General features: G+C 36.9%; 1 protein-coding gene across 2 annotated transcripts in view; it reads left to right on the top strand.

Moving 5' to 3' along the window:
• The window catches only part of LOC149778834 (tRNA methyltransferase 10 homolog B-like), a 32,174-nt gene that overhangs the window by 460 nt on the left and 5,359 nt on the right, over window positions 1–26,355 (top strand). For both annotated transcript variants that reach the window (XM_089939585.1, XM_089939584.1), the window contains exons 2-7: window positions 14,944–15,019; window positions 16,205–16,325; window positions 21,952–22,076; window positions 22,402–22,554; window positions 23,567–23,713; window positions 25,467–25,584. In XM_089939585.1, the coding sequence (XP_089795711.1) occupies window positions 14,954–15,019; window positions 16,205–16,325; window positions 21,952–22,076; window positions 22,402–22,554; window positions 23,567–23,713; window positions 25,467–25,584 (730 nt within the window). In that variant the 5' untranslated portion in view covers window positions 14,944–14,953. The remainder of the gene's footprint in view (window positions 1–14,943; window positions 15,020–16,204; window positions 16,326–21,951; window positions 22,077–22,401; window positions 22,555–23,566; window positions 23,714–25,466; window positions 25,585–26,355) is intronic.

The following is a 26,355-nucleotide window of genomic DNA, read 5'->3' as shown; positions in this document are numbered from 1 at the left end:
TAAAGGCAGTGGTGATAGATGTGTTTAATATCATATCATTCAATTGTAAAGTTGAAGCATTATTTGCATCCATCAGAGAAATGACTACCGGTCTCACTAAACACCCCAGGACACCCCAAGACTCTCCAAGAACACCCCAATATTACATACACTGGCACCAAAGCTCTCAAAAACGTACTAAGAAGCGATAAAATAAAAAGCAAACACACATACCAACATTGTGTGATTAATAGTATTAGTTGATGTCCCTATTTCTAATAAACTTCGAAAACTATTATGCATAAGACAGGGATGGTCCTGGCTTTTAAAAAGCTGTCGCCAAAAAAATCGCCAACCTCAATATTTTGTCGCCAATTTTCAAAAAGTGTCGCCAAAAAAGTAGTGTACATTTTTCCAAGTGTTAATTTAGTCTATTAATGTAACAGGCAATGACAATTACAAAAGATGGATTAGTTAATACTTTAATTACAAGAAGCATTAACAAAATGTTACAAAGTGTTACATGAAGATCCGTCACGATTGTAGGGCTGCCCACTTGTTGAATGCAGTTTCAAAGTCTAATTTTTCACATCTGTACATGCTGATTCTCATTAAATTCTCGAGAGATGAGATGCAGAGCTTATTTCTGATGTCAGTTTTTATGAAGTTCATCTTACTGAATCCACATTCACAGTCTACAGTGCTGACAGGTGACACCAGTAGTCTCTCAGCAGCCCCCCCCCCCCTTATGGCTAGCTTCACAAAGCTTGTAGCGAATTGCTTCCTAAATCCCAAGAATGATCACTGAATGCTGTATAAATTTTCTCGACAAGAAAAATAGGATCTCCATTCCCATGAATGAAACTTAAACGAGTCAACACCTGGCAATATTGGACCATATATATCAGCATAAATTCACACCCAACTTAGGGATTCTTTCACTCCTGTATTTTGAGAAATAAATAATTATTATTAATTATGCAAAACTGTTTTGTTTTTTTTTTTGCTATTTCTTGTTGCGGAGTTTAAGTCTCTGCAGTCGTAACACAGGACTGATGGCAAAAGGAAAAGATCAATAAGTAAAATGCTGCACTGGCGACAGATGTAATTGTGATTTAGATTGTTTCCATTTGCTTTGTATTTATACACAGTTGTCGGTACTTAAAAGCTTATCAGTTTTCTATGAAGGTTCAGCAAAACTATTGTATTGGTATATGTATAAAAAAACAGAAGGATTAGCCATACAATTAATTGTATCTGTTCTATTCGCGTCTTCAGAAGTCGGTCAGTTGTAGGTATAGTGCGGTAGCATGATTGACTGTATCGCAGCATACAGTACTCAGCCCAGATGTCAGCATAAGCAGACTATGATGTAACAATGCACTGTAAAGATGGGGTTGTCAATAAGAACAAAGGATCGTTTGTGTAACAGATTGATACCAATGCATTGCTTAGTCAAGTTTGTGGCTTCCTTTCGTTCTGCCTTTTAATTTATCCAGTCCAAATCCATGATTGTATGTACAAATTAAATAACCAAAAAGTATGTCGCCAAAAAAATCGCCAGATGGGATATTTTTGTCGCCAATAAAGAAAAAAAATCGCAATTTGCGACATTGGCGAAGCCCAGGACGATCCCTGATAAGATCTCTTTAATTTTATAATATTATTAAACAATTTCCTCATTTAATGGCTATGCACTATACTTCTCTCATTTATTTTGTTATAAACTGTTTATAAACAAATTTTCATTTTAAATCTTGCATCAAAATTTTTGACAGTCGTTTAGAATACATGACCAAAGAGTGTTACAAGCTCCACATGAGTGATTTCCCTTGATTTTAAGTAGCCGTGAAGGAAAGTCGCTCTATAATTCCTTTGATTTTACATCAATGTCATGCTTGATATATCAGATGTAATTTATCTAAACTGTCTGATTATACAGGCCATTTAATGGTTGGTACAGTCACATAGATAAGATAAGAAGATAAGAATTCTTTATTTCAGACTACAAAGTCCATTCCTCTAAATTAAAATATAATTATAAAGTAAAAACATTGTAAGCATAAAAGAACATATATATCATACATACAAGCATACATATCCATCTACAACAATTAATTGTGCTATGCATTGTCATAGACAGTTAATTATCAACAATAACTCACAAATCACCAAGTTGTTTATTTCTCTGCATGAATTACTATGTCTCAATAGCGAATCGAGAGGACTTGTTAAAAATATTACCCAAATTACAGACTGATTAAAAGAAGAAAAACGATGAAACAAGGTGGTTTATTTTAGAAGTTTTTAATGTTTTCGCAAGCATAATAATAGAATATAAAAGGTAGATTTTCAGCATTTTAAATTTATTTAATGTAGCAAGTTTCTAGCTGAAATCAGAAAAAAAATATATGAGCTATTGCATTTACATTTATTTTTTCCAAAATAACTTTCCAGTGTTTCCATAAAAAAAATATAAAATAAACTTTTAGTAAATCAGGCCATTATCAACAATATCAAACAGCAATGCATATTTATTGATTGTTGAGTTCTCTAGCAAATCGTGCTTTCTTCGCATTATATTTACAAAACAAATTGCATAAAGAGTTATTGATGTGTAAAATGATAGTACAACGTATCAGAGTTATTGGTGAGTAAAACGATAGTATAATGTATCAAAGAGTTGTCGGAAACAGTACAAATGAACATCCAATATGTATTGATCCTGTTCTTTTGTATACAGACGCTTCTTACAGAACTTACAAGAGCTTTCTGGAACATATTGCCACAGAGCTCAATAGAGGTATTGAGTCCGTGGAAGTAAGAGTGCCTGAAATGATGTTTTTTGGAAGTGATGATGAGAGAAGCATAACCAAGCCAATAGAGTCTATATACCCCTCGGCTACATGCTGTCTTTGCACTAAACATCTGAAGGATAATGTCAGGCACTTCCTTCAAAATAAAATATGGGTGGAAAAGGGTGAACGTGATATAAGAATGACCCAAATATTTGATACCGGTGTCATCACAGATGCAAATACTACAATGGATTTTGAAAGTCAATCAGAACTTTTGGAAACAGTCATCAATAAACATCATCCGACATTTGCACCATACTTTGTAAATAACTTGAAACCAAGAATACATAAATATTTTTTCGAAAACCTAGCTGCAAAATTACCGAACACGTGAATTTGACTAATGACAATGCATCCATCAATAACATTCTACAACTTTCCGTTGACTGGAAACCACAACAGGCGCAAGATCCAATACATAAAATTTTCAGCGTGACATAATTCCATTTCATGGATGATAGAAGCACTCTTTACGACAGAGGGAATTATCAGTTAACGAAAAAAGAACACATTTGACACATACATGACAGCGTCTGGAGGTGCAAATCCGAAAAGCAAAAGACAGATTTTCGCAAACGTCCTCAAGGATATTAAACGTATACAGAAATCAAAGTACACGAAATCACAAAATGGAAAATACACCATACTTAATAAGGCTATTATTATTATATACTACTAATTATAAAATATATATTGCGTTTTGGAAAGTTAAATATTATTAAGAATCTATATGTATCTATAATTGTAGTATTGATTTATTGTATAGAAGATTTCGCTACTAACTTCATGCTCAGTACTAATTAATTTAGAAATAAAATACATTTAAAACTACAGAACATAATATATTGGTATTTAAAGTCAAACAATTAATACTTCGCAATTACTGCAAACAATGTTGAAGTCAGCCTGAAATATTGAAATTAGTAAGATTATTTTGCTAATCGTTAATTGATTCAATATTTAATTATTTACAATGAATCATTACACTAACCTGTATCGCAAATGTGATGTTGTCATTTCCCGCATCTATTACAAGACAAAACAAGCTGGTGAGGCCTGACATGATTATATTTTACACAAGGATAAAACGACATTGTCACAGTTAACACAGTTCATGTTATAGTAAAATATATCCAATTGAAATGTCACAATATAAACTGTAATTACTATAAATTAATCCAAAATTTACACACAAGTATGCCAAACACCTTTATTAAAGCTTAGGATAAAAACTAGCATGTAATGAAAATGTTTGGCTCTTTTGTACAAATTTAAAGCATGTGGTGAGTTTAATTTTCAAACCTTTTTCTTTTCATTCAAATTAGCGTGCATTGATTAACTTAATAAAAGTGACTTTAATTATAATTTACTGTTTACATCTTTTTTTAAAATTGCAGACATCAATGAATAACCATGTGATTACTGGGAATGACCATTAGCAGTGTGTTAATTATTGTTTCTAAAACAAAATCGGATTTTTTATGCAAATTTCTAGTGTGCAATAAATGCGATTTCTTTTCATTCAGATTAGCTTGCATTCATTAACTTAATAAACATGACTTTGATTATAATTAACTGTTGACATTTTTTTCGGCGACTTAGAGATGTGTTGGTATCTTCTTTAATTGCAGACGTCAATGAATAATGGCGTGATTAGCGGAAATTAATATTAGTGCTAATTATTATTTAATTATTATTTTAAATATGAATGATTTGGGGGCGAATTGTCCCTGGACTGGAGTTGAAGTGTCTTGGGGTCGAAATGTCTTGGGAATTTTCTTGGGGTCGAAATGACTTGCTCCCATGTGGTATTGCTACTTATTTATAAATGTTGATAAATATTCACGTTACTGCACCTGAACACTCTTCGTCAAAATGTGAGTTATTTCCCTTGGCAACTCTTTGACCTCATACTTTTCCCATTACATAAACAATCGCTAAATATTCACACTTTTTTTTATTTCTTTGTTTGTTTGTGTTGTTGTTGAAATTTAAAGTAGGTATTTTATTGAGTCTTTATATGTTCTTGGAGAGCTTGGTGTGTTCAGTGAGACCCAAATGACTACCGCAAAATTACTAAAATATCTCCCAGTTATATATAGTCTTACAATATAATACTTCTACCCAAAAACAAAAATATCAGGGTAACGAGTTTACTTTTAGCTTGTATGTAGTGACTTATTGCTATAGGGACAGTGTAAGAAGGCAATTCTGATATACATGTATATATATATACAGAGAGAGAGAGAGAGCAAAATAACCAGTCACATGATCATATATGGTATGTGAAAGAGCTGATTAAGTATGTTGACTGATAAATAACTAGCTGACAGTCTCAGATTTGTTATAGATACCTTTGAATTGTTAGTTTTACAACATGTATTTTAATTCATCTGAAATAAATGACAATACATGTATAGCCATCCATGATTAACTTTATAAAGAAATTATCCAGTATTTTATCATTATGGGTCATCATAAAACTTGACGATGCTTGAGGTCACAAATTTATTGGTGGACCTTGAGAATTCCAAGAAACAGTGGTTCCCATGAATTCTCTTATAATATTATATGCTAATACTGTTATGCAGTAGTTATCAATCCAATTTCACTATAATAATTCTTCTGCTGTGTTGGGATTAACATTTTTCAAATGGTTCCCAGTTTTGACATGAAAAAAAACTGACATGATCAGGTATCTGATGGGTCAAAAAAGTAATTTTCTATTCAGATTTAGTAATTACTAATTTTTACTATGGAAGTCCCATTGTGCTACCACTTCAGCATGAGTTGATTTACAACCCATGAATATGTGATCGTATTTTCATTAATGATTCTCTTACCCAAAAATGTTCCTTCTGAAAGTGATACAAATTATGTATTTGTGTTTGTGCCTTTATAAAGAAATTTGGTCCCTTACATGATATGTACAGCTGTGTAACTCAAGTGGACATCAATAATTTCAAGGCAAAGAATGCACACATGTCAAAGAGTTTTCATTTGCTTAGCATGCTGTTTTCTTATGAAATTAAATGAATCTATAGATTTTGATTGCCAAGATTTTGGTCATTATTTGTATCAACATAGTACTGTATTTATAAAAATCATTTAGTAAATAAGTAATAACTGAGTAATATAGACCACTGCCCCAAAATCACAACACAGTACACATAATATACATGACTATGTTGCAGAGTATTACGTTGATATGTTTTCTGTCCTGTATCATTTTAAAACTTATTGTATATAAATGAAGGTAATGATTCCAGCCTCATTTGAAAATCATAAAAACTTGTGGTTATAATATACATAAGCATACGTTTGTAAGGCAGAGTCTGATAGCTGTTGATATAGGCATTAATGTCAATCTCCAGTAAACCACAGACTGTTTTCCTCAGTATATTAGCACCACAAACACTAAACGCATATGCAAACAGTAATATGGAATGTTTTTCACCAAACAATTTTTATTTTGTTCAGACCATTTCAATAGTTACATTATACCAGTCTGTTGGAAAATATATCCAAAATTAATTATTGCTTTTAAAAGTGCAAGTGGCTTTTCTTGCCAGTGTCCCTATGTAGAGAACAATTAGGAGCATATTTAGATAGTTTTAAGACATATTTTCAAAACTGCAATGTAGTTTAATTTTTGGCTTGATCAAAATACCAGAATTTCTGCACTATACAACAAAATGCCCATGCCACCACCCATAGTAAGTTTGTAAGATCATGGGATGCAATTGCAGGAATATTAATCAAAGAAGGAGAAGAAAACACTACCCTATTAAAATTAGCAAATGGCAACATATTTAAGTTCTCTTGCTGAAAATGTTTTTGACTGACCTAAATGTCGCATCTTAAAGATGTGAGAGTCAGGAGCACACTTGTTTATCCTAACTGGATGATAAGGTGCGTAGGGTAGAATGGTAATATTGATAAATAATCAGAGGCATCTTAGATTGTTGTCACCTATGTCACCTATATCACATATATCGCAAATCTGGTCATGTTGTAGATGTAGATTTGTTAACGTATACATCGTTTACATAATTATTGGTCGTTGGAGAAGAAATTCAGTTTGAAGCCCTCATCATTTATCTGGAAGAATACTTAATCATCTCTGGCATTTGTGTTGAAGATTAGATTTTATCATTATTATACCAGGGTTCTCAATAGATTTCCAGACTGAAGTGTCCTTTGACCCTTGACCCACAAAATGTCAAGAATCATATTGTAAATCTCAAGAGTCGAAACTGAAATATTGAGAGTCAGTTCTTTTGGACAGTCATGAGCCCATAGCTGTGATTCCTCGTTATTGATGGAAACAAATGGTGTGCAAGATTCTCATCTCGTGCTGAATTTAATAAGAAATACTTGTACAGTATTTTGTAAGAAATGTTCAGTCTCATTTTTGTAAGTGTTTCTCTCTCTAACTATGTGTTACTGTGTGTATATTTTATATATGAAACAGACAGAGGATTGTTTTATACTTTATTATATTTTCAACTTTTCAACATATTCTATTATGAACTGCTTAAATAACTTTATATGCAAAAATATACCCACACAACTATGAAGATTATATATTATTTAAATATCAAGGATGTAAATCACAGAATTGTCATTTCACTTTTCCACTTTTTCTTAAATTTTCTAGCAAATTTTGGAGATTGAGTCTTCTTCTCCTCAGAGCTGACAATAGTTTGTTTCTTTGGAGTCAGAGGGTCAGAAAATTCATCACCAGTAGGTCATTTCAGAGACTGAGACAGTTGTTGTTGTTGTGGGGTTTAACGCCATTTTTCAGCACACGATAGGCTATGTATGGCGGCCAGTATTAATGGTGGAGGAAGAACCCGGGAAAACACCGGGAAGAACCACCGACCCACGAGAAGCTACTGGCAAGCTTTCTCACATACCCACATTGGTCGAATCCTAGACTTGAACCCACGCAGACAGAGGTGAGATGGCAGTGATCCGTAACGGAGAGCGCTTTAGACCACTCGGCCACTCGGGGCCCCCAGACTGAGACTGAAAAGAAAATATACTTCTTTGCACCATTGTGAATTTAAAATTCAAATATATGCATTGAGTGTTCTGTCCATTAAATGTTTTCTGAATGACCCATTAAAACATTCAAGGATTTACCAGTAGAATGTTTGCCTATTGAAGCAAATTAATTGCCAATAAAACACAATCCCACGCTGAAAACTGGCATTGCGAGAAGCCATATATTTGCATTTTGTCTACCTGATTATAATTTAAAGCGCATTCAAACAAATGTCAATATCTTATCAGAAATGAAACCAGTGAAGTCATAAATGATTCCAGTTTTTGTAAACATCCTGCCAAATGAAGCAAACTGCCAATAAAACAATGCAAGTTCTCAAGTTTGGTGGCTTTGCAAGCCGCCATAATGATATGCTCCTGTTCTGACCAGTTGGTTGTAATTTGATGTCCAAACATGCCACTGCTAATATTTGATCAAAAGGCAGTCCATTCATGTCATAATTGTTACTCTAACACTAACTTAATCATCAAACATAATCTCGAAACAATTCAACTGAAATCAGTTGCACCAAAGCCTGACTTGAACAGTTAGCTGTGCCCATTTCATATTCCAATGGTGCGATATTATTGGCCATCGAGGTGTAAGCTGTTATTGAGCAGATGTCAGTCAGCGCCTCCTACAGTAAATTTGTTATGGACAGTGTACTCTTGGTAAGAAACTAAACTGGAGGAGAATCAAGAATAATTAAGATTGAAGCTCCAGCCGAAATCTATACTTGTGTCAAAAGTATGCACAAGCCGATAAAATTTATGTGCGTCAAAAATGGGTCATATTTAAATTCCACACATCAAAATCTGAGGGTACATGTCTGTTGAAAACCCTGTTATAAATAGTGGAATCTGACTGTGGTGATATGATTGTGGAATTTACCGACAGGGTGTTAGATCAGCTGGCAGCAGATGTTAACATTGATAATAACTTTGTTTCACTTGTCAGTGAATATCAGATTCACAGTGTTGTTACGTGACCCTCGTATGAACTATCATATAATTTTGTTAAGGATCAAGTCAAAATTTCTGTTTGGAATCACCCTGATATACCACAACCAACTCAGGGCCAGCTTGGAATCACCTCACATGCACATGTAAATGCTTAACCACTAACTGCAGCAACAAGTGCAAAAGCAGTCCAGGATTGGTGCTACATTGGTGAAGTAGTATTCACCAATGTATTCACCCCAGTTACATTCACCATCATATATTTGAAACCAGCATTAACTCAGCTACAAAAAGAAAGATCTTGATTGTTATTCAACAAGGTTAGACTTTAGGTAACAGTTATTGGGCAAAGAGCATTTTTAGATGTAAAAGGTACTGGCATAATCAGTGTGTTTTTATATGGGGGATGTACCAAACCACCAGAATGCACAATCACTGGAGATTTAATCATTTCAGAGAAAAGAATAATTGGTTAGAAGTGAGTGTACATGTAGCACCTACATGTGATGATGAGACTGGATAAGGTCTGCCTGTCATGCAAATTAATTTGTAATCACGATTGTACTATTAATAGAAGAAATATGATGGTCCCTCAGCCTTACCAACATGAAAAAATAATTGAAGCAGAACAACAGCTGAAAATGAAATTACCATGTGAACCACACTGATTGTGAAACACAAACCTGCGTGTTTGTTCACAGATGCAGTTTGTTGTCTTGCTGCAGCAGCAACTGTTGTAAATTGTACTTGCTAGCAGTCAAGGATAAAATATTTAGTGCAGCTGAGTTTGCTGGCACAAATGGAAAATCACAAAGCACAAGTAAGAAACAGCATGGATTCACCAAACTTGAACATACAATAAAATATTTTTGTTACCATTTTGGTGTGTTGGAGTTTCTCAAGAACACCAAGATGATTTCATTACTCAGCAATTAAACATAATAAAGGGACAGCAGAAGTGGTCTCATCAAGGATTCCTGGATATTCATTTTGGCCAGAGAAGCATCAGGGCATTTCCATTAAGTGATCTTCGCTTGGTAATTTACCTGCCTGCAGCTGCCAGAGCAACTGCTACTTTTTGTGAACTCCCTATACTTCCATTGGAACAGCACCCCAACCCCACATTTACAAAGATGATATATGCTTGTATGTAGTCAACCAGTAAATTTAGTTGGTGAAAAACTCAATTGAAAATGTTACCATTTTTACCCATATGTTGAAATATATGTTATTTACCCAGAACAAGCAAATTTTCTTTTTAATTTATGCTCAGATGAATTGCAATATGTATAAAAGAGTGAAGTAGCAGTTTTCCCATGACAAGGGACCCTAGACAAGATTCCCTTGACAAGGGACCCTAGACAAGATTCCCTTAACAAGGGACCCTAGACAAGATTCCCATGACTAGGGTCCTAAGACAAGATTCCCATGACAAGGGTCCCTAGACAAGATTCCCATGACTAGGGTCCTAAGACAAGATTCCCATGACAAGGGTCCAAAGACAAGATTCCCACGATTTGGGTCCTAAGACAAGATTCCCATGACAAGGGTCCTTAGACAAGATTCCCATGATAAGGGTCCAAAGACAAGATTCCCATGACTAGGGTCCTAAGACAAAATTTCCATGACAAGGGTCCTAAGACAAGATTCCCATGACGAGTGTCCTAAGACAAGATTCCCATGACTAGGGTCCTAAGACAAGGTTCCTGTGATTTGGGTCCAAAGACAAGATTCCCATGATTTGGGTCCTAAGACAAGATTCCCATGACAAGGGTCCTTAGACAAGATTCCCATGATATGGGTCCAAAGACAAGATTCCCATGACAAGGGTCCTAAGACAAAATTCCCATGACAAGGGTCCTAAGACAAGATTCCCATGACTAGGGTCCTAAGACAAGGTTCCTGTGATTTGGGTCCTAAGACAAGATTCCCATGACAAAGGTCCTAAGACAAGATTCCCATGATAAGGGTCCTGAGACAAGATTCCCGTGACAAGGGTCCTTAGACAAGAGTCCAATGACAAGGGTCCTAAGACAAGATTCCCATGACAAGATTCCTAAGACAAGATTCCAGTGACAAGGGTCCAAAGACAAGATTCCCATGACAAGGGACAAAAGACAAGATTCCCATGACAAGGGTCCTAAGACAAGATTCCCCTGACTAGGTTTCTAAGACAAGATTCCCATGACAAGGGTCCTTAGACAAGATTCCCATGACTAGGATCCTAAGACAAGATTCCCATGACAAGGGTCCTAAGACAAGATTTCCATGACAAGGGTCCTTAGACAAGGTTCCCGTGACGAGGGTCCTAAGACAAGATTCCTATGATTGGGGACCTATGACAAGATTCCCACGACAAGGGTCCTAAGAAAAAATTCCCATGACTAGGGTTCTAAGACAAGATTCCCATGACTAGGGTCCTAAGACAAGATTGCCATGACTAGGGTCCTTAGACAAGAGTCCCATGACAAGGGTTCTAAGACAAGATTCCTATGACTGGGGACCTATGACAAGATTCCCACAACAAGGGTCCTAAGACAAAATTCCCATGACTAGGGTTCTAAGACAAGATTCCCATGTCTAGGGTCCTAAGACAAGATTCCCATGACTAGGGTCCTTAGACAAGATTCCCGTGACAAGGGTCCTAAGAAAAGATTCCTGTGACAAGGGTCCTTAGACAAGATTCCCATGACAAGGGTTATAAGACAAGAGTCCAATGACAAGGGTTTTTAGACAAGATTCCCATGATGAGGGTTCTGAGACAAGAGTCCCATGACAAGGGTCCTAAGACAAGATTCCCATGACAAGGGTCCTAAGATAAGATTCCTGTGACAAGGGTCCTTAGACAAGATTCCCATGACTAGGGTTCTAAGACAAGATTCCCATAACTAGGGTCCTAAGACAAGATTCCCATGACAAGAGACCTAAGACAAGATTCCCATGACTAGGGTCCTAAGACATGAGTCCCATGACAAGGGTCTTAAGACAAGATTCCTATGACTGGGGACCTATGACAAGATTCCCACAACAAGGGTCCTAAGACAAAATTCCCATGACTAGGGTTCTAAGACAAGATTCCCATGACTAGGGTCCTAAGACAAGATTCCCATGACTAGGGTCCTTAGACAAGATTCCCATGACAAGGGTCCGAAGAAAAGATTCCTGTGACAAGGGACCTTAGACAAGATTCCCATGACAAGGATCATAAGACAAGAGTCCAATGACAAGGCCCCTTAGACAAGATTCCCATGATGAGGGTTCTGAGACAAGAGTCCCATGACAAGGGTCCTAAGACAAGATTCCCATGACAAGGGCCCTAAGACAAGATTCCTGTGACAAAGGTCCTTAGACAAAATTCCCATGACTAGGGTTCTAAGACAAGATTCCCATGACTAGGGTCCTAAGACAAGATTCCCATGACAAGGGACCTAAGACAAGATTCCCATGACTAGGGTCCTAAGACAAGAGTCCCATGACAAGGGTCCTAAGACAAGATTCCTATGACTGGGGACCTGTGACAAGATTCCCACAACAAGGGTCCAAAGACAAAATTTCCATGACTAGGGTTCTAAGACAAGATTCCCATGACTAGGGTCCTAAGACAAGATTGCCATGACTAGGGTCCTTAGACAAGATTCCCGTGACAAGGGTGCTAAGTAAAGATTCCTGTGACAAGGGTCCTTAGAGAAGATTCCCATGATGAGGGTTCTAAGACAAGAGTCCCATGACAAGGGTCCTAAGACAAGATTCCCATGACAAGGGTACTAAGACAAGATTCCTGTGACAAGGGTCCTTAGACAAGATTCCCATGACTAGGGTCCTAAGACAAGATTCCCATGACAAGGGACCTAAAACAAGATTCCCATGACTAGGGTCCTAAGACAAGAGTCCCATGACAAGGGTCCTTGACAAGTATCCCATGATGAGGGTCCTAAAACAAGAGTCCCATGACAAGGGTCCTAAGACAAGATTCCTATGACTGGGGACCTATGACAAGATTCCCATGACAAGGGTCCTAAGACAAAATTCCCATGACTAGGGTTCTAAGACAAGATTCCCATGACTAGGGTCCAAAGTCCCATAACAAGGGCCTAAGACAACTTTTGCTCTGTAAAATATTTTTTTCTCTTCATAAGCAACTTTAGTTAGACCAACACTGTTAAAAGACGAAGCAAGTCATAAATGCATTGATTCTAATGTTAATATATTAAATAATTTCTTGGTGACCAATAAGGTAATGAATAACACTAGCAGTTACTAGTAATATACGTAAATATCTTTACCACATTAACTATTTGAATAACTTTTATAGGTAACTTCTCCACTATATATTGGGTTCTTCTTGGTCTAAATTCTTGGAAAAATGCAAGTGTTGGTCAGAATAACGAAAATCACTGAGGCTGGGCACATTTAAACTGCCATGAATAAATCTGGCTCAAAAATGTATATACATATAGATATTGAAAATATCTGATATATTATTGAAAAGGAAATCTTGACTTGGAGTTAGCTAGCTTATCTTTAAAATAATATTAACATTCTGCAAATGGAACTTGTTTTCCAGGTAAGCACTAAGCATGTTGAGTAGAGCAGTAACTGTGTTGTTTCTTATTTCAGCCACAAATCACCTTGATTTCATATGACACAGTCTACACTGGCTTATAAGTTGAGTACAACTGCAAACAACATAGACCCTGATCTGATGTTGCATAATGCACTGGCAGATCAGGGTCTTTGTTGTTTATTTTACTGATTACTCATAACAAACTTCATAGAACTAGTTCTGCTGTTGCATTATGTGATGGCAGATCTGGGTTTTTGTAGTCTGTTGTTGGACTTTTAAGTAAGTATATATATATATATATATATATATATATATATAGTGTGTCAAGTTTTGTAACAACTCACAATGATGCAACTTAATAGCTTTTGTTGTAAAGTAAGAGACTAGCATTAAGGGGATCATGAGATAGATTATCAATGCAGCAGTTCCATACAAATACCCACCATAGTATGTCACATGGTATCAGTCTAGCATTCCCTGCAACCACCCACCATACTATGCCACAGGTTATCATTACAGCAGTCCCCTACTTCCACCTACCATAGTATGTCACATGGTATCAGTACAGCAGTCTCCTACTACCACCTACATGTACAATAGTATGTCATATGGTATCAGTACAGCAGTCCCCTATAACCACCTACATGTACAACAGTATGTCACATGGTATCAGTACAGCAGTCCCCTATAACAACCTACCATACAATGTCACATGGTATCAGTGAAGTAGTCATTTAGAACCAACCTACCATACAGTGTCACATGGTGTCAGTTCAGGAGTCCCCTACTACCACATACATGTACCATAGCATGTCACATAATATCAGTACAGCAGTCCCCTACTTCCACCTACCATAGTATGTCACATGATATCTGTAAAGCAGTCCCCTATAACCATGTACCATAGTATGTAACATGGAGCAACTGCTGAAAGTTAAGAACTGGTTGATATTGTTGATACATTACAATTGGAATTTGGAATATTTTAGTTTTTTTCTCTGTATTTTATATTATGAAAAGGATAAACTACACTTTGGTGGAGAATAAGATATTCTCAAAAGTATAGTTGTGCATAATTTGTAAGCATAATTACCCATAATTTGTAATTGTTGATAATTTGTAAGTATAATTATTCATAATTTGTAATTGTCCATAATTATATGATATTGCAAACTTGGTCAGTGGCCATCAAAATAGTATTCATTAGTATGACTGTTCTTTTTTGCCTTCAAGAACATGTAATATAAATATATTGGAACATTTTTGTTGAGTTCACAATTTAGTAGGAAGTGAGACATAAAAATCACTTTTCCAGCAGCATTGTCATTGTTAAACAGTTTAAGGTTTGTCATAGTATTTCATTAATGATTTCATTGTGGGCTTGATATACAGGCCTTGCCCTTGTTTTTAGAACCAGGATGAAAAGTAATTCTTTATAAATGGAAACAAATATTCCTTAGTAACTTGTATACATCAGAATTATTAATTTATTTGTTACAAAAGAATGTATACTTTGATTTCTATTTTTTACAGGATATTGACAATGAGTGAAGATAGCTTTCAGCAGACTGAGTATAGGACTCAACAGGAGGGGAAAAGGAGATTATGTGTATGTGATGATTTTGTAATTAAATTTTTGTTTTGTTTCTTTGGTCAGTATTGTTCAAAGATCTTATTTCATTTTTTAAATGATTAGGACAGTTTCCATATTTACTTGCATTTAAGTTGGATCCATCTGATCTACCCCCACGTAATGTGCCAGCAGGTTGGGGTCTATGCAGTTTGTTAGGACTAATCAGAATAACAAACAACATGGACTCAGATCTGCCAGCACATTATGTGATGGCAGATCAGGATCTGCGTTGTTGGCAGTCGAACCCAACTTATAGGCAAGTATATATAGTAGGAAATGATGATGTGGTACAGCGTATTCAGCAACAAATTTCATTAATCCTTTCACTTTTATATGCATTTATGATTGATTTTTGTGAAAATTATATGGGACAAAGTACTAACACTCAGTTTTGGGGGCATCGAGTGGCCAAGTGGTCTAAAGTGCTCACTGTTCCAGATCACTGCCATCTCACCTCTGTCTGCGTGGGTTTGAGTCCAAGGCTTGGCTAGCGTGGGTATGTGGGAAAGCCTGCCAGTAGCTTCTTGTAGGTCAGTGGTTCTTCCCTAGGTTTTCCAGGATTCTTCCTCCACCAGTTATACTGGCCGCCATGTATAGCCTATCTTGTGCTGAAAATGGCATTAAACCCTAGAACAACAACAACTCAGTTATGCTTTATCTATAGCAAATAGGTTGTAATTATGTTTTGTGCAATTTGTATTTGTGTTACTATTATAGAAGAAAACTATGTATAGTTTCAGTATCAGACTTGCATTCAGTAAGATGTATATCCATAAAGACTGATAAAGGTGGTTCTTATTCTTTATGAAGATCCAAAATTTTTTTTTCAGTTCTCTTGATGACAATAGAATACATAAAAAGAATAAGAGGTAAATTATTCAGTTTGCCAATTGTCATATGTGTTTGCTTTAAAGGCAGAGCCACCTGCAGTCTGCATAGACCCTGATCTGCCTTCACATATTAAGTTGGCTGCTTTTGGTCTGTGCATCTTTTTAAGAGTAATCAGTTGAACAAACAACATAAATCCAGATCTGCTGGGACATGTGACAACAGATCATTGTCTGTGTTGCTTGTAGTTAAAATTAACTTGACTTGAAAGTACATATGATAGTCTCATCACAGGCAAATTTGACATAATTTCTTTTTCCTTTCTAAATATAGAGATCTGAAAGGAAACGATTGCGACATGAGAAGCTGCTGGCTGACAAAAGAGAGCAGAGGAAAAGAAGGAAACTTGAAAGAAAGCAGAGACTAAGAGAAGGAACTGATTCAAATGAAAAAGGTTTATTATTGAAAATTGAATAGTTATAGCCAAACAAGCCTTATAAAGGAGACAGTGTTATAATGAATCACCATATAATGGGGTACATTATATAATGTTACCATTATAGAATGTAATCTTTGTAGCTTTAACCAAACAAGCCTTATAAAGGGAACATTGTTATAATGAGTCACCATATATTGGGGTACATTATAGTTTTAACATTATAGAATGTAATCTTTATAGCTATAACCAGACTGTTATACTGAGTCACCATATACACCTTTTCCTTGATAACTTGTGCACAATGGGGTCCAAAGACATAGGTCACACTATAAGCAAGGGTGCAAGCAATTGAGGGACCTCCATAAAAATATGAAGTGATTCCATCAAAGCTGGACAGTGAGAGAAAACCACAAGGGGGGGATGAGTGAACTGGTCTTTTTAAAATCACATTGAGAATAATTGTCAGTAAAGAGCTTTTTCTTACGAAGTTATTTGTTTTATGTAAAAATGATGGTTATTTTCAAGATCTCCAACCACTGAGAGATCATTAACATTATTCCAGCTGGTTTCCATAATCTTTACATGTACGCAAATATATTGTGTATTACATCACTGCTTTATGTTATTTTTAGTAGGGGGTGTACAGAGAGTGTATTGGAAGGGTAGCACCTCTGGTGGGGGAACAGTCATGCCATGTTTGGGGTAGCTCATACATCTTTGGTCTCCACATGCATCCAGCTCTCACCTGTGGCTCCAAGAAGCTGTAACGTGTAGCAGCCAAACCCTGGTAAATGGCTTCAATTGGCGGGCTAAACCAGGTGAGGATTGCCAATGGGTCTTAAACCCTCAGTTAGTCAAAGCATGCGTACCCAAGCATGTGAAGACTGGATTCTGCCAAAAACCAATAGCTAGTTCATCGGGCAGAAAGGCGATTCCCAGCAATGCATAGAGGGGGACGAGGCATGTAGGTAGTCCTGGTCATCCACTGCATCCAATTCCCTCAACAGCCATCTTGACCTTGTCTTGCCGCTGGATCCAGATGGCTTGGAAAGAGAGTGAAGTCGACTATGCGCAACTCTTCTTCACCTTAAACCAAGTCACTTGGTCATCTTTCTCCCCAAAGTCAGGTGGCAACGGACGAGCCATGAAGTGGCAGGTACACTGGCAGCCGCAAATCTGCATACAGGTGGCTCGGTCTATATGGTCATTCTTCACTGACACAGAGCAGCAGTGGTGTGTGGCAGCCCCTTGAGTGGCTGAGCAGCCTTTTTAGGATTTGCACTGCTCACCTGCATGACATGAGGATGGGGTTAAAGATTGCCTGCTTCATCCTTCTCAAAGCTAACCGCTGCTGGAGGGGACTCTACATCAGCGTTGGAAACACTACAGAGAAAAACATGAAAATCATTCTTCTCACCTTCTGTGCATGGAACATGTGCACACTTTTGGACAGAAGTGATGCTGACAGACCTCAGAGGATAACTGCCCTGATTGGTAGGGAGCTAGCCAGATATAATGTATATATTGCAGCCTTGAGTGAAACCCACCTTGCAGGAGAGGGTGAACTTTGTGAAAGGGCTGCTGGTTACACCTTCTTTTAGAGTGGAAGAGGAAGTGAGGAGTGACGTTAGACTGGAGTAGACTTTGCAGTGAAGACAGTATTTGTTAACAAGCTAGCTGGACTTCCAAAGGGTGTGAATGACAGGTTTATGACCATGAAACTCCCATTGTCGAATGGAAAATTCACTATCGTCAGTGCCTATGCTCCAGCCATGGCCAATCCAGATGAAACAGAGGACAAATTTTATGAAGAACTCCACTCTATCATGACCTCTGTTCCCTAATCTGACAAGTGCATTATCTTTGGTGACCTCAGTGCAAGAGTTGGCTCTGACAACATCCTCGGGGAAGGGGTCATTGGAAAGTATGGCATTGGCCACTACAACAGCAATGGTCTTTTATTGCTTCAGAGCTGTGCAGAGCATAAACTGCTCATTACCAACATCGTCTTCCACCTCCATACCTGCAACAGGATGACATGGATGCATCCCTGATCTAAGCACCAAGGTACCGAGGTATCTCTTGGCTCACCATCACAGGCAAGATAGTTGCCAGGATTCACCTCAACTGCCTCACATCACACCTTGACCATGGACTCCTACCAGAAAGCCAGTGTGGATTCCAAAAGGAGTGTGGAACCATCAACATCGTGTTCCCTGCTAGGCAGTTCCAAGAGAAAAGCCAGGAGCAGAATACTGACATTTTCTCTACCTATGTACACCTGACCAAGGCCTTCGACACTGTTAGCAGAGAGGGCCTGTGGAAGGTTATGGCCAAGTACAGATGCCCAAGAAAATTTATTACCATGGTACAGTAATTCCATGACAGTATGGAAGCTAGTGTCCAGAACAATGGTCAGATCCCTTTCCTGTCTCAAACGGAGTGAAGCAAGGCTGTGTACTGGCGCCAACACGTTTCATTCACATGTTCTCACCCATGCTCATTGATGCCTTCAGAGATGGTGATGTGGGAATCAGCATCAGATATCAAATTGATGGCTAACTGTTCAACCTCAGGAGGGTTCAAGCAAAAACTAAGGTAACAACAGACGTCATCTGAGATTTTCTATTTGCTGATGACTGCGCCTTCAGTGCTGGCTCTGAAGCTGACATGCAGTGCAACGTCCACAAGTTCTCTGATGCTTGCACAAATTTCGGCCTTACGATCAACACAAAGAAGTCTGAAATAATGTATCAGCCAGCCCCAGGAAAACTGTGTGCTAAGCCAAAAATCACAGTCAATGGCTACAAACTGAGTGCAGTGAACAGGTTCACCTGTCTTGGCAGTAGTCTGTCCCAGAACGTCATAATCGATGACGTAGTTAATGCCAGGATTGCAAAGGCCAGTGCCACCTTCGGCAGAGTACACATCAAGGTCTGGACCAGAAGAGGCATTAGTCTACAAACAAAGTTGAAGGTGTACAAAGCGATAGTACTCCCAGTGCTATTATACGCCTGCGAAACCTGGACAGTGTACCAGCACTATGCAAAGAAGTTGAACTACTTCCACACAGCCTGCCTCACTAGACTCCTAAACATCAAGTGGCAAGACATGATCCTGGATACTGAGGTCCTTGCCCAAGCAAGCCCACCTAGTATCAACATCCATCTTGATGCAATCACAGTTGCGATGGGCAAGCCTTGTAGCTCGCATACCAGACCACCAGCTTCCAAAAATTCTCTTTTATTGTGAGCTTGATTGAAGTAAATGCAACAAAGGATGCCAGAGAAAACAATATAAGGACACCCTGAAGGCATCAGTGAAGAACTTTGGCATCAGCTATGACACATGGGAACAGACTGCCCAGGACAGGGTCATGTGGCACTCATCCATCACTGAAGGTGCTGCAGCTTGTGAGGCCAACAGGACAGCCATGGCAGGCCAGGAAATCCAAAGCTAGTAACCCCACGTTCAGCATTGTTACTGTACCATGTCCACAATGCCACAGAACATTCAGGGCTCAGATCAGCCTCATCAGCCACTTAAGCTCCTACGGACCACTAAAACACTGAACACTACAGTGGTCCTCATTGACTTGATGGACGAACTATATAACTTTATGTTCCTGTTGAGTAGTCTGGTTCCCTGAAACATCTGAACCCTGCTTTGCTCTTTACATTTGTGGAATACAATGCAAGCAGCATAGTAAACAGGGAACCAAACTAGTTATTGATTCAAATTTACAAACAAGATTCATTTTATTAAAATAACGGAACAGCTATTTTGTGAAACAGCCGTCATTGTTGAAAGTCAATTCTTTTTTATTGTTCTGCAATAAAATATTGATTTCACTGCAAGTATTAGTGAAACTTCTTCTCATCTGGGAGCAAATCTCCGAGTGCCAATTCAGGAATTACAAATTAACTACAAACTCTGAAACTAGCATTTCATTAATAAAATGTATCTCTGAAACAGAATTTTACATCATCATGTATTCATTTCACTTGGTTGTCTTGCTGTCATTTGTGAATGAGTATGCTAATTTAAGGTAGTTCAATAATATTGCATCCACCACCAAAAAAAATTGTAACAGTGTTTGATTGATTGTTTGACCTGACACTCATCTGGGCCCTCAAGATCTTACGCAGGTTGGATTTGCATGCCTTTTTGGTTTTCACTTAGTCCACCCCCCTTTATTTGATAAAAACATAATTAACATGGTAATACAAAGTCAGCTTTTAATTCAGTGCAACAATACAAAAAATAATTCATTAATTAGGTATCAAAACACCACTGGCACTTAATTAGGTTCTCACAGAAATGCACATGGACATAGCTGTTAAGTTAGATTTACATATTTCACATTTGAATACAAGAGCTCAATGTATTTATGATCATTACACTTAAACTGAACTAAAAGATATAGCTTAAACACACATTTCACTTGATAAATTTTTTAAATTTAATTGGTACTTATCAAAGTGCTGCCTCAGGTAGGGAGGGGCCCTAAGTGACCGAGTGGTCTAAAGCGCTCTCTGTTACGGATCACTGCCATCTCACCTCTATGTGGGTTCGAGTCTCAGATTTGGCTAATGTGGGTATGTGAGAAAGCTTGCCAGTAGCTTCTCATGGGTCCGTGGTTCTTTCCGGGGTTTTCCCAGGTTTTTCCTCCACCATTAATAACGGCTGCCATGTATAGCCTATCGTGTGCTGAAAAACGACATTAAACCCTACAACAACAACAACAGCAAAGGCTCGGGTAGGCATTAGTGACAATTTCATTGATCAAAATTTCATTGGATACTGTTATTTACAATATACCAAAAATGTTGTTTGGAAAGAAATTTTAAAATATACATGACTTCTTATTAAAAGTTGATAATGTCATAATGTTGATTCAAATTTCCAGGTCATATCAACCATTTTCGATCACAAAATGAGTGATATATGAAGGTTTCAGTTACCAGTTTTGATTTTCGTTATGTTCAACAAATAGAGGTCATATTGTTGGTACTTTCTAGTAAAAATAATGGTATCCACAACTCACCCAGCATTTTAAGCGGTAAGTTACCAGGGTGCGAGTTATTGAGTGGTATACTGGGGTACATTATAGTGTTACCATTATAGAATGTAGTCTTTATAGCTATAACCAGACAAGCCTTATAAAGGAGACAGTGTTATAATGAGTCACCATATACTGGGATACATTATATAGTGTTACCATTACATAATGTAATTATTGTAGCTAGCTATATAAAGGAAACAGTGTTATACTGAGTCACCTTATACTAGTGTACAGTTACTACATTGTTACCATTACATAATATAATACTGAGGTGCCTGATAATGAGGGACCACTTTATCTTTTTCAACCCTGTTCCATTTTGGCAAGTAACCAAGAGCAAAATAATCTGCAGTTTTTTAGCTTTGTTTTTTTATGAAGTGGATGTAGTTCCACCTCTTATCATAAAATATTCTACCCAAATACTGGTACATTGTCCTGTATATATGTGTTATCATGTCCAAAGAGGGCATTTATTGTAACCATGACTTCATAATAGTGATGTTTGTTATAATAAAGGATTACTATGTTTTGTTGATATAACAACAGAAATTTATTAAATAATATTTCTAAATGAAGAAGATGGCAAAAGACTAAGCAAGCGAGACCTGAAGCAGTTAGTAAAGGAAAGATGTGAGACAGCCTTAGTCAGTGGGCAGAGGATCTGTATAGACTGTGGCCTGGATGACTTCATGAGTGACAAGGTATGGAGACAAAATCAGAACTTGTATCCCGAGAAAAATAGTCTTCCTCATCATAGGAAATTCCATCCTGAGGAGATAAATTTATATTGCAGGCATAATTGTTATTTCTGAAGTTTTGATTTCTGCATTACACACACACACACAGAGACACACACACAGACACACACACTCCAATGAAAACAGATGCACAACATTTCACTGACAAGATCACTTTAGCATGAGCTTATTTTCTGCATGATAATAATTTTTTACAGTGGCGGCTGGAGACTACAGAGAGTAGAAGTGTACTTTGTAATCATTGCTTACACTCTTGTTTTTCTTTCAGGAAAAAGGAAAACTTGCTCAGCAGATTGGTAGATTATATGGTTCAAATCGTAAAGCAGAGCAACCAGCCCATATATACCTGACTAGTTTGAAGAAAGAGGGACAACTCTATAAGCACTGTGTTAGCAAGAATGAAGGATTTCAGAACTACTTGGTAATATATTTTAGATGATTCAAATTACTGTTGTTGTTGTAGTTGTTGTTGGGTTTAACACCATTCTTCAGCACACGATAGGCTATACATGGTGGCCAGTATTGGTGGAGGAAGAACCCGGAAAAACCCCAGAAAGAACCAACGACCCTCGAGAAGCTACTGGCAAGCTTTCTCACATACCCACATTGGCTGATCCGAGACTCGAACCTATGCAGACAGAGGTGAGCTGGCAGTGATCCATAACGGAGAGCGCTTTAGACCACTCGGCCACTTGGGGCCCTTCAAATACCTTCATGATTATCATTAAATAAGAAAAAAAATTAAAACTGTCAGAACTTCAAAATTTCATATCCAAACCTTTATTATAATAAGCATCACTATTATGAAGTCATGGTTACAATAAATGCCCTCTTTGGACATGAGAACACATTTATACAGGACAATGTACCAGTATATGGGTTAGAATATTTTATGATAAGAGGTGGGACTACATCCACTTCCTAAAAAACAAAGCTAAAGAAACTGCAGATTATTTTGCTTTTGGTTACTTGCCAAAATGGAATAGGGTTATATATTCCAAGATATATTCTTTGATATTATTATTGTGATTAAAAGAAAACAGTTGGCATATCAATACTAGTCATGCCATCACAGGCACATTAACACTTTCAGCATTAGATTTATTTTGGAATACCACTAAAGTTCGTTTAGAACTTTATTCATTAGGAGTTGTGTTAGTAATTCCTGGATTAGTTGGGGCTTAATTTGCAATACCATACGTTCTTGTTTTTTTGTTTTAAATTTCCACTTTGTATTCTAGAAAAATAAATTATGTTTTGAATTTTTCTAAACGTGTTGGTTGTCATTCTATTCTGTTACTTTGTTTAAGACCATAGATTCATGACAGTATGTACTTAAGGTTTGCCAGTAATAAAGAGTTATAGCCCCATTACTGGTAGATCTGTCTCACTCACATATATCTCCTTTATATAATTATTTTTCTATTTTACAGATAGAGATAACTGACAGCTCTTATATTGATCTGTTCAAGCCAGATGAGATGGTGTACCTCAGTCCTGATTCTACAAATATTTTGACGGAAGTGTCTCATGATCATGTTTATGTTATTGGTGGACTGGTGGATGAAAGTGTAACAAAGGTTTAAAGACATTGCTCGTTTACTACAATACTTTTAACAGGAACCATAAATATTTATCATATCTAAAAATGAGGTAACCATATAACGGATAAATTGTTTTATAGGCAAAGTTGTGGAATAATGAATATTATTTTAATGAAAAATTATATTATGACAGTGTGTTTCAGTTCAATCTCACTATAATGAGTTATAATAAACCGACAACTACAATTATAAAATAAATTGTTAATCTTTGTCAAAGGGAGATAACCAAAGCAGCACATTTAATTAAAATCTTTATTACCTTTGTTGGTCACTTGGCTGAATCTATAAAGAAATACTTGAATACACCAGATAAGGTTCTTAAACACATGATGCATGACTTAAGAAAATTTACGGTGCTGAGTTCGATCTAACATAAGCAGTTTAAGAATGCCACCTGGCTTGTATAGTAGCTGCTGTTATCTCCCTTGACATGGCAGCTTCAGAATAAAAGTAGACTTGGATTTATGACCATACCAAGGCACCTTATAGTGATGGACCACTATGGAATGGTAGGAATAAAATATGCTAAACATGTTAGAAATCTTTATTGTAACTAGGTTAGAAATTTATTACTGTTAATTCCCATTTCCTGTGATTTAAATTAAAAAAGGTAACAAATGCTAGAGATAAAAAGATGGGAAGGAAGACAGGAAGAAAAGATGAAACAAACTGAATGGGAGAGCTATTCAGATTTGAATTGACACTGGCAAACTAAAACAATTTTGGGGGAAAAAACCCACAAATCTGCAAAAATTAAGACTTGAATGCCTGTTCCAATTGATAAAAAGAGGAAATTTTCTGGATATATGAGAGATTTAATGAGGAAATAAATTAAGGGTGGAAACTTTGATGTCCATTTTACACCTTTAGTTTATATTTTGTGCAGATTTTTATATATACAAATTAGCAAGAATCCTGCATTTGTGCTTCTTAGAATAGACCCTGCAATGCTAAATAATACAGTCAGTTGATCATTATTATACAGAACAAATGTCATGTTGCAGGTATGTTGCAATTTGTACAGCTCTCACTTTAATAGATAACTCACACATCTCATGTCTGTCCATATGAGTCTTGGCTCTAGCAACATGGATATTTGAAAAGGCTTGTAAATAGCTTCCTGTGGGTTGGTGGTTTCTTCCAGGGGACTTCCCATGTTTTTACACCATGTGTAGTCTAGATCATGTACTGATAATGGCATTAAACCTAACAAAACTAAACGAAACCAAATCTGCAAAGAATTTTCATGATGTCAAAGAAAGACTGCTCTGGTGGCCTTAGTGGTTAGAGCATCCTCCTTGCATGTGGAAAGTCACAGGTTTGAACTCCAGTCATGTCATCCCAAAGACTTATAAAAATGGTACTTCCAGCTGGCTCACTTGGCACTCAGCATTAAGAGGTTAGTGTTAGGACTGGTTGGCCTGGTGTCAGGATAATGTGACTGGGTGGAACATCATGCTACATGTCTGTGGCATGATGCCCCAGTGCTAGAATCACTATAAACTGCCACATTGCAAACATCATAGTGATATGACTCATATTGTTAAAGCTATGTTAAAAATCCAAAACACACACAAACTGATATCAAAATACTGTATTATGATTGATACAGCAGCATATATATATTGGTTCTTTATTACTCTAAACTTGTTTACAATTTTCTCTCTGGTTTTAAATGTCAGAAGAGTATTATTCCTTTTGATGGTTATTTTCTCTTTTTTAAAAACAGAACATCACCCAATCTCAAGCAGATGCTCAGGGGATAAGAACAGCAAGGCTTCCAATTGAGGAATACATGGAGAAGACAGATAATGGAACATTCTCAAAAATACTAGCTATCAATCAAGGTAATAATAATAACAATAAAGTTAGACATGACTTTAAAGACCACTGGTTTAGAAAGACAACCCATCATTTAAGACTGATTTTTCAGGATCTATAGTTGGTAGATCATCAGACTCAAATGGTTGCCAGTTTGCTACCTGCCCTTGTCACCTCCAGTCAGCTGCCTTTGTGCATTCTTGGGATATGCACTTAACTAACCTTTCCTGATCCAAGATATAGACATGAATCAGCTAGAAACCAGCATAAACAAAATCGTTATACATGTGTGCTTTCGTTATACATGTGTAAAGTAACGGCCTTGAATAAGAGACCACTCTACCATAGAAGATACAGTACTTTTATGGCAGGTTTCACTCTGATAATAAAATAATAATTGTGATGATGATGATGATGATGATTAAATTAATGAGTTTAGATACAGAGAATGTCTATATATCTTTGTATCTCCATGACATCCTTGATAGGATGGTGGGAAAAGCACACAAAATACATAGAATTAGGTCTGATTTGAGCTAATTTCCTTTTCAAGATCTTGTCAAGTTAGCTAAGTGAGCTTGTGGTATTTTCCCATTCTATATTGTCTGTTGTATGTCATGTGTCAACCATTGTTCATTCACAGTTGTTGTTTATAGCTTCCAAAAACAGTGCTAGACAGAATTTAACTTTTCAACAGAAATTGACCAAACTTGATGAAAAGCATCCTGGTATGAGGCCTTTAAATTTGTTCCAATGATGCTGACCCAGAATCAGATATGGCCACCTTTAAAAAAGCA

This window comes from Sinohyriopsis cumingii, chromosome 17 (genome assembly GCF_028554795.1).
Source record: "Sinohyriopsis cumingii isolate HCF-2022 chromosome 17, ASM2855479v2, whole genome shotgun sequence".
Lineage (NCBI taxonomy): Eukaryota > Metazoa > Mollusca > Bivalvia > Unionida > Unionidae > Sinohyriopsis > Sinohyriopsis cumingii.
This window is presented reverse-complemented; position numbering and strand designations above follow the sequence as displayed.